The sequence below is a fragment of the Triticum dicoccoides genome, chromosome 1A, assembly GCF_002162155.2.
Source record: "Triticum dicoccoides isolate Atlit2015 ecotype Zavitan chromosome 1A, WEW_v2.0, whole genome shotgun sequence".
NCBI classification, from domain to species: Eukaryota; Viridiplantae; Streptophyta; class Magnoliopsida; order Poales; family Poaceae; genus Triticum; species Triticum dicoccoides.
The window spans coordinates 296,163,904-296,172,793 of record NC_041380.1 but is presented as its reverse complement, the minus strand read 5'-3'; the positions used below and the strand labels follow the sequence as shown (position 1 = coordinate 296,172,793).

The 8,890-nt window shown below is 41.8% G+C and overlaps 1 protein-coding gene across 1 annotated transcript in view; it reads right to left on the bottom strand.

Moving 5' to 3' along the window:
• Positions 1 to 1,933: 1,933 nt before the first annotated feature.
• The window catches only part of LOC119269450, an 8,193-nt gene continuing 1,236 nt past the window's right edge, over positions 1,934 to 8,890 (bottom strand). The window contains exons 3-12 of the mRNA XM_037551284.1: positions 8,291 to 8,371; positions 7,657 to 7,766; positions 7,432 to 7,567; positions 7,259 to 7,357; positions 5,174 to 5,279; positions 4,697 to 5,016; positions 4,435 to 4,617; positions 4,148 to 4,345; positions 3,544 to 3,858; positions 1,934 to 2,463 (exon numbers count right to left, since the gene is read on the bottom strand). Coding sequence (XP_037407181.1) covers positions 2,371 to 2,463; positions 3,544 to 3,858; positions 4,148 to 4,345; positions 4,435 to 4,617; positions 4,697 to 5,016; positions 5,174 to 5,279; positions 7,259 to 7,357; positions 7,432 to 7,567; positions 7,657 to 7,766; positions 8,291 to 8,371 — 1,641 coding nt within the window. The 3' untranslated portion in view covers positions 1,934 to 2,370. The remainder of the gene's footprint in view (positions 2,464 to 3,543; positions 3,859 to 4,147; positions 4,346 to 4,434; positions 4,618 to 4,696; positions 5,017 to 5,173; positions 5,280 to 7,258; positions 7,358 to 7,431; positions 7,568 to 7,656; positions 7,767 to 8,290; positions 8,372 to 8,890) is intronic.

The window sequence follows — 8,890 nt, the reverse complement described above, 5'->3', positions numbered from 1 at the left end:
TGGGCCATTCCGGAGAGATTTCCACCCATGCAGATGCCGGTGGTCGACGTATGTTACTCGCCACACTCATTCAGGTGCGGATGAGCACGGGCAGCGGCAGCACCTCGACTGCCCTCGACATGTTCGACGGAATGACCGAACAAGAGTCGGTACATTTTCTTTGGTCCCGTCCGATCAGATTTTTGCATAGACCACTAGTTCATGTCGCACATGATGAATGCTTGCAAACCATAATCATGTAGGAGGCGTTCTTGTCGAACATGAACAATGACAATGAAGATCCGACCGAAATGGAGTATGAATTGGAGGCCACCACCGCATTTGAAGTTGGGACAACATCCGATCCCAATCTAAGCAAGAAGAAGAAGAATACCAAGACGGCGAAGGCAAGAGGTCCGACACTCTCAAGATTTGAGGACATCTTGTTGGTCAAAGCTTGGTTGGCCACAACGATGGATCCAATATGCAGCACCAAGCAAAAGGGGAACACGTATTGGGAGAAAATTTGGAAGGAGTATCACGAACAAAAGGAGTATGTGGAGCCGCATCTCTCCAACATCGTTGGGGGATCATTCAAGGGGAAGTGAACAAGTATGCCAGCTACTACTGTCAAGTGACCAAACGGCCTCAAAGTGGGATGGGAGTGGCAACTCACGTAAGCTCAATTGCTTCATCTTGCCGTCATTTGCATATGCTTCTTGTGTTTGCATTCTCGTGCTCATATGTATGTTGTTTACTAGACGGCGGTGGTGGCCATTTTGTTTCACGAGGTGGAGAAGAATCTGTTTGCTTTTAGCCATGGTTGGATCATATTGAATGGCAAGCCGAAGTGAAACCAACTTGTGGCCAATCTCAAGTCCAGCAAGAAGAGGAATGATGGCTCAAGCTCCAACCAATCAGTTGGGTTGGACGGTGAAGAGGACAATGTTGCCGTCACAAATGGAAAAGCCACCGTGCCAAAGGATAACCGCCAAGTCATGGGAAACAAGTGGGAGAAGGCACGTGCCTCCCGTGACGCCGCGGCTACAAAAATGTCGTCCACATGGATGGGCATTTTTCGGCAAGGGAGAACAAGAAGGTGGAGAGGTACAAGCTCATGTTGAATGCGCAAAAGGAGAGGATGGAGTGGGACCGGAAGAGGGCGGAGAAGAAGTTCGAAATTGAGAGGGAGAAGATCGAGTTGGAGAAGCAAGAGGCGGCGATCAAATGGGAACTCGAGAAGGCCAAGATATTTGGCAACATAGAGCTTGAGATGGAGAGTTTGCAACTCGCACGGGAAGCGGGGGGTGCGAGGATCATGTTAGCGGACGAAACCCTCTTGGATGAGCATGCGAAGAAGTGGCTTGCGGACAAGGAGATTAACGACCGTAGAAAGTACGAGGCGGCGAGGGCGGCTGTGGCCCTGATGCAGGCGGAGGAGGCAGCCCGAATGCAGGCAGAGCAGGACACATTCCGCTCGGAGCACGCACCCGGACAGTGATCCGAAGCTATCCTCACGCTCGGACATTGATTTCATTTTGGCATGTCCGGTTTATTAAACTATGATTTGCTTTGCTTTGTTTTAAACTGTTGAATTCGGACAACTTGTATCGTATGATCGACGTGCATGGATTTAAGGATCAGAATTTAGATGCTCTTAGGTGACGGATAGGAAAACAGTTATCCTCCTAAAAAATAGAAACTCCCAAAACGTTAGTGGAAACGGATTCAACGACGTACACATGATTCACTGGGAGAAAACCAGGTCAAAACCAGTGAACCATGGATACATGGTGTTTTAAATGATTTTATGAGTTTGAGGAGCATTTTCAAACAAAACTTAAGTTTCAACTTTCGAGGTTGTAATACGAACTCCAGAACAAGTTCAGGGCACAATGTGGACTTATCTCACAGATATAGTCGACTTGATCAATTCCAATAGAACACCAGGATACGACCATTTAGCATATGTAAGTTCTACATGGTATACAAAGCAGCCACACACGGAGTAAAATTACATGATACTTATGCTCTAGTACAACACTTTGTTGCATGATTCCACACAGAGGGTATATCCATGTCAGTTTTTTATGATCATTTGTTTCCATAATCACAGAATACACCAAAAGGCCAAACAAAGATTAAACCACTGGCAAACGCATCACAAATCCACAACCGCCACGGTTTCAATCACTTCCTACTTCTCCATTATTCTTTGGTCCTTGCTGACTTTTTTGCCCCTAAGTTTCAGTGTTACATGAGCAAAAAGAGAATCACACAAGGTTGAAATGGGCGCCTAGTCCAAATACAGCTAAAGAAGGAAAAGTATGAAGAAACAGTTTGCTTTCTAAAATAAAATAAAATAAAATGTGTGGTATTTTACACAAGGCACTATGAAAAGATTTGTTGGATCACTGTCTCTGCATTTCCGCTATACTGGATGAGCAGTTGGATGGCGTCGGCCCTTGGCAAAGCAAGGAATTCCTGCCAACAGGAGATAAGGCTAAGCGATTAATTGATGAATCATATATGGAACTGGTGGGAAGATGGTAGTACTGACAGAGTTTGTGCGCAGTGCACATATCATTTTCGTCTTAGAAGTACATGCATAAGCATATATATTGTATAAATATAAAGTAGAAAATTCAACATCATTATCCACTCTAAATCTATTCAACGTTAAACAGACAATTTGAATGAACTTCTTTTGTCTGGATAAGTTATTTAAAAGATATGAACCAGAAATACCACCTCTGTTCCAAATTAGATGACCTATGAAAAAGCATGCGTCAAACTCAAACCTCTCCATCTTTAACTGACTAGTACAAAAATCTTTGGGTAAGTTAGGTGCAAACGGTACCATTAAAGTTGTCATTGTAAATAGTTATTAGTTACACACTATTTTTTGTGATCTTTTACCTCCATCTTCATACAAAAAGTAGTGGTCAATGGTCAAAGCTGCATACTAAAAACCGTGCACTGTAAAAACGTCAGATATTCGAACTGAGGGATTTACTGGTAAGGGTGTCCATGTGTAACACCAAGCCACAAAACTCAAATTCATTGAGATCCATCAATTTAATTTGCCCTCAGAATGTGATTTCTCCTTTAGCCAAGTGTTTTATAATATCCAACTTAGGTCAACCTCATTGACATCACCTTTCCTACAGCCTCTTTCGCTGTAAGTTTAAGCATAATTAACTATTGTTAATTGCTTCGTCTCCTGCTGCTACTGCATTAAGTAATTTGTCCAATGCAAACTAGGGGTGTTTGCCTTTAAAGAGAAGTAACAGTAAGATTGAGAATATGAATTGTATATGTTGCCACCCATTGGGGAAGCCATTAGCAGAAGTGCAATCAGTTAGAAATGTGGAGATAACATTGGCATGCACAAAGGGTAAATGGGTCTTCCACACCCAACATAATCTTGACTAACGGTCACTGATGGCATGAAAAGCACCAATTTCGATGGCACACGAGTGATAACAAGTAATTCCGTGGCTTATCATGAAAGGAGTTAATCAGCAGCAAATAACAAAAGCTTTTAAGATATATACCACTTACCATAACTTTGAGTATAGCGCTTTCATCGCAGACAACTTCCGATGACTCCTGAGGGCTACTACCTTCATCCAGCACCTTGCCACTTGAGCATGTTGTGATCTGAGAAGATCCATTTCCACATTCATCTGTAAGAACCTTGGACATAGTGCGACTCACAGGTGGATCAATCTCTTTTAGAGAATCAATCTTCAAAAAATGATCAAAACGGTCCTTGCACATCTGAAGCTTAAACCATTCGGTGTGTGTGTGAAGTGTTGTCCTGACTATCTTCATCAGTTGAGGTTCTTCAATACCAAGCCTCCTGCTTATCGCAAGCTACAGAAGAGAAGATGTCATGATACCATCCAAATTCACACTAAATAAACACGATGGAACACGACCCCAATTCCTTCACTTTGATTTCAGTCTGCAGCACAGTTTTGCCTTGTACTGCTGCTACTAACCAACCACAGAAGGGGTGATGGTGTCTTCTATCATGAACATAGGAGATATGGCAAATTGCAGTCTAATACCACAAGTACACAACAGATATTGAAAATGCAGACCAATTACACTGATAGGTGAGACTTCGTATCGACTCGCAACATATAAACATCAAATATACCTGCAGAGAACTTGCAAGAACAGGCAACGATACTGCTTTTGTGAGTACATCCTCATTGAGTTGAATCAGTGTTACCAAAGTTTCCTTCAAAGGCTTCAGTAAAGCTTGGTTACTGGCAGCAAGAGGTCCCAGGTGAGCAGATGCAACCTTGAGAGCAGCTACATGATCACCGCCAGCTACTAGCTTAAGAAATTCAACCTGAAATGGTAGATTCAAAATGTGTAAGGTTCTTCCTTCCTACCTACAAGGCCCTGCAGAATAACGTGATTACAATGTTGGGCTCACACCTGTTTTAGCTGAAACAGAAGAATAGGGTTTTGCGAAAAGAAATCAGGATCTATGCTGTTTATTTCATCCACAACTTTGGAAGCCATTCCTTTGCGTGTGAGGTCCCTCATCTCTAAAATAACCTCATACTTCTGATCTTGCATATTCCTAGTATCAGACAAACCAGTATCTAACACAGAGTCCTAAAACAGGGAAATTATTATGAATAAACTTCTGAAAATTTTAGTGTAATGCAAAACAATGATTTGAAACAAAGCTTACATGTTCTCCTATTACAACATCTTCGTCCATGTCAAAGGCAGGAGACAAGGTATCACGATTTGCATCAACTGGAGTCTCAAAAGCATAATTAAGATCATCTGCTCGACCTCTCCATCTCTTTCGCCTTCCCTGCCCTGATGTACTGCTTCTAACCCTTCGTAATCTCTTCGACCAGGAATCATGATGGGTAATATCACTGGTGCAACAACCACCATCCTGCTTGCCAGCCGATTCACAATCAAGCTGTGCTTCATTGTTGGCTCCTTGATTATTTATGAAACTAACATCAATGTTTTGACTGCATTGCATGTCAGCAGTTCCTACAAAATATCCAAAAGATGATTCTCTTTAGTACTACACAGGAGTATAATGTAATAATTCTACGAGTCAACTAAGCAATAGAGAGCACTATATGGAAGTACGTATTTGAAGCCATAAAATTGTCAAGTAGGCTCAACTACAGGTTCAGTAATTTACCAGGAAGGGCATGAGAACAGCCTTGAACAATTCCCCTGTATATACAGTACTCACGTACAAGTTTATCCAGAAGTGACAGGTCCATCTTCATTCGGCACAGTTCGTTCTGGAATTTTACAGAGTAAACTTACATTACAGATACTATATATTCAGGAAGGCACAAGGAATTATTGCCGAATAATAAATACAAACAAAGAACTAGCCTGCTGTGGCTAGGGCTGTCAATTCAGCTCGTTCTCGTCAAACAGTTCAAACTCGATTTGGAATGGGCAATACCATCTACTGTATGGCCTCGGGCGTCCACGATTTCCTAAAGCCCAAGTCCACAAGAAGCTACGCCTAACAAGGAGCACAGAATCATATGATCCATCATTTATTGCTTGCTAAAAACAGGATGGTCAGTACCTTTTTAGTATGACCCCGGCTGCTGTACAATGGTGAGGCTGGATGACTCGGCTATAAGAGAATGAAGGCCTGAGGCACTGGAACTGGAAATCTATGCCTAGCGCACCGGCACAACTGCTAAGAAAAAAATAAGTAATATTCTTTTTGGTGGTTTAGCTGAGCCCCAATGAGGCGAGCTCGAGCTGTTTCGAACTTTCAGTGAGTCGAGCTTGAGCTGTTCTGTAGGCTCAATGGACTGAGCTAGAGCCTGATATTTGGCTCAAAGCTTATATCAAGACCGGGTCAAGCCAGGGTATATTTACAGCTCCAGATGTTATGTATTAACAAGCAACTAAGCACACATCAGTAGCTTTTGCCTTTTACCCTACAACTATAAAAACCTTTTAACTTTTCACCCAATCTCTAATCTCTCTGACCCCCCACCACACATCACAGCACAACCCATGCTGTGGCTTGCCGCTTCTTCAATGGGTGCACTCATGCCTTCCTATCCTTTTGCAACTTCATCCAGCTAGTTAGAGCCTCCTCCTATTTGGCTGTGGCAACTCGAGCCATCTTTGCTGGCAAATTTGGGTGCCTGTGAGGATTAGAGCTACTGATTTTTTAGCTAATAACTATGGGATCTCAATTTTATCTTCCAAGATCAGCTGTTCCATTTGCTTGCTCAGATGCTAATTTCTGAAGCTTGTGATTAATTTGCTTGCTTATGAAATTAGTCCATGCTAGCTAGGGCTCCTTGCCTGCAGCATGCGTGCGACTGCAACCATGCTCAAGGAAATGCCCAAACAGACAAATCATTGTTACATCACAGAATCTTGGTGTGGGGTGGAATGCAGCGGTTTTGGTGGCAGGCAGGATGTAGACGAGTGAGAGATTTTAGCACAGCATCACAAATCCTCAATCAAAGGCGTCGTGCTGTGTTGTTGGTCCCTCAGCAACTCGTCCTCTGACGGCGGTTCCACATAACGGAGCTCATGAGAGACAACAGAGAATGGAGTCCTCACATGCCCCATTCTGCCCGTGGCCTTGCCTCAGCTGAAGCTGCATGGAAGAGGTTGCCAGAAGCACCCATGCTAGGAAAGAGAGGTCAAAAGTGGAAAAGAGGGACACCAAAGGAAGAATGGGAAGAGAGTAGCTAGTAGACAAAAGCAGTGATGTGACTGCCAACATGGGACAAGTGAACATTTTGATAGTTGAAGGTACCACAAAAAACTAATGGAATAGCATAGGTGGGATAAGTGAACAGTTTTGATAGTTGGAGGGGGGGACGATTTTTTTTAGAAGTAGCTGTTTTGTGGACTTCATCTTAAATACTCCCTCCGTTCCCAAATATAAGTCTTTCTAGATATTCCAACAAGTGACTATATACGGAGCAAAATGAATGAATCTACACTCTAAAATATGTCTACATACATCCGTATGTTGTACTTCATTTGAAATGTCTAAAAAGACTTATATTTAGGAACGGAGGGAGTATATATATCCAGCCAATAAAAATAGTGCTTTGATTGACAACCCAATTGAAGGTGTAACAAACTCACTAAAGGTGCAGCTTTTACACATGCAAGAAAATCCAAAACATTTTTATCCCTTTGACAGGTATTTGAAATGGAAGTGGTAACACAGATATCCATATTCATAGCTAAATAATTTTATACTCAATTTATTTGGTAATAAGACCTGAAATGCTTGATACAAATCTCCTTTTGCAAACTTCAAGCTGTCGATAGCGCCTTGTCTTGTCAACTCAACCGCATGTGCTAGGGCTTGAACATCAACCTAAGAGTTGATTATTAAAAGCTGGCATATGGAGCATAGTACAGTATAATTAACAGTTACCAAGAAGAGCTTGCCTCGTCAAATGGTGGTGCTTCTACTGAACATTCCTGGGTAACTGCAGGCGGATCACGGTCCTCGAAGAGTAGCCGCTCAGTTAGATCAGATATAGGTGATGAAACTCCTTGGCGCGAGCAGAATACTTTGTGAATGCTTTACAAAATGTTGTAAGATTGTCAGACGATGAGGCAGTAGCCTAGCAACCCATGTTAGGCAAGATGAGGATGTAACATATGATGTACCTTATTAAGTATCTTAAGGACATTGAGAGAATAGGATCATAAGCTTGTAAATGAGCTCTTAATATGGATGATAGCAACCCAGCAAGTTCAAATCTCCTCTTTATAGACCACTGTCGAGCAAAGAATTCCAACAGGAAGAAATATGTCATATATCAAAAAGTAACAGCTTGCACATAGTGCAATAAAGCTGAAGATGTAAAATAGCATTCTCCCATCAGAAAATAGAGGTTCCACAAAGTAACAAACATAGCAATTAATAGCATGAGTAGGTCAATCTTAAAGACACTCTAGTTATACACAGAAAACTGTCCATGAACCAAAAGCAGACAAAAGCTATCTGGATAAGTAAATACTCCCTCCGTCCCAAAATAAGTGTCTCAACCTTAGTACAACTTTGTACTAAAGTTAGTATAAAATTGAGACACTTATTTTGGGCCTGAGGGAGTAATTCAGAATCCTTACTTTACATTGACAGTTAAAGCTTTCTTTCCCCTCAAGTCTAGTAACAGCGAAAAAGGACCTCTAAATCGCTACTTAAAGAACTAGATATACTCAAAACAGAAATGTTGAGCAAATCTAAGCTACCTTGTAATTATTCTTAAAAGTGTATATGGACGGTTAGGATTGTGCATACCTCATTGACGACTGGGGAAGATTGATCATCTTGGTCATATATTAAAACCAGCAGTATATGTTTGAATTCCTCGTAAGCTTCCTTTGGAACATACCAACACACCAATATTCATTATGCAAAATCCAAACGAACACAATGAATATGAATGACAAAAAATACAGGTGACTATATCCGAATATGTAGGAACTTGACGATAGTAAAGTAAAAAAAAAACATATCACAGGATAGTTCACATTGATGATATGACATATCAGTTAGGCTACAATACATGCCTCCTCAACGCAGGCAGTGGACACCGGACACAACAGTAGTTAGGGCCGACAGGAGCAACAGCAAGCTGAGATGTAGCATCTGCTACACAGCAATTCATAGACATTTGAAGTAGTCTGTTAATAAATTAGCCTAGCACAGACACGCAAGCAATGACATGCTTCCCGTAGTGTCATTGTACGTCAGGTCATTAGCATACATCCTCTGCCTGATGGATTTCTACCCCTAATTCACAACAGCTCATTACTGGAAGGACGCCAGGATACCCTCTACTTTTTTAGTATTTGTGTTCAACATGTGAGTGTCTAATAGATCTCTCATTTGCCCCCC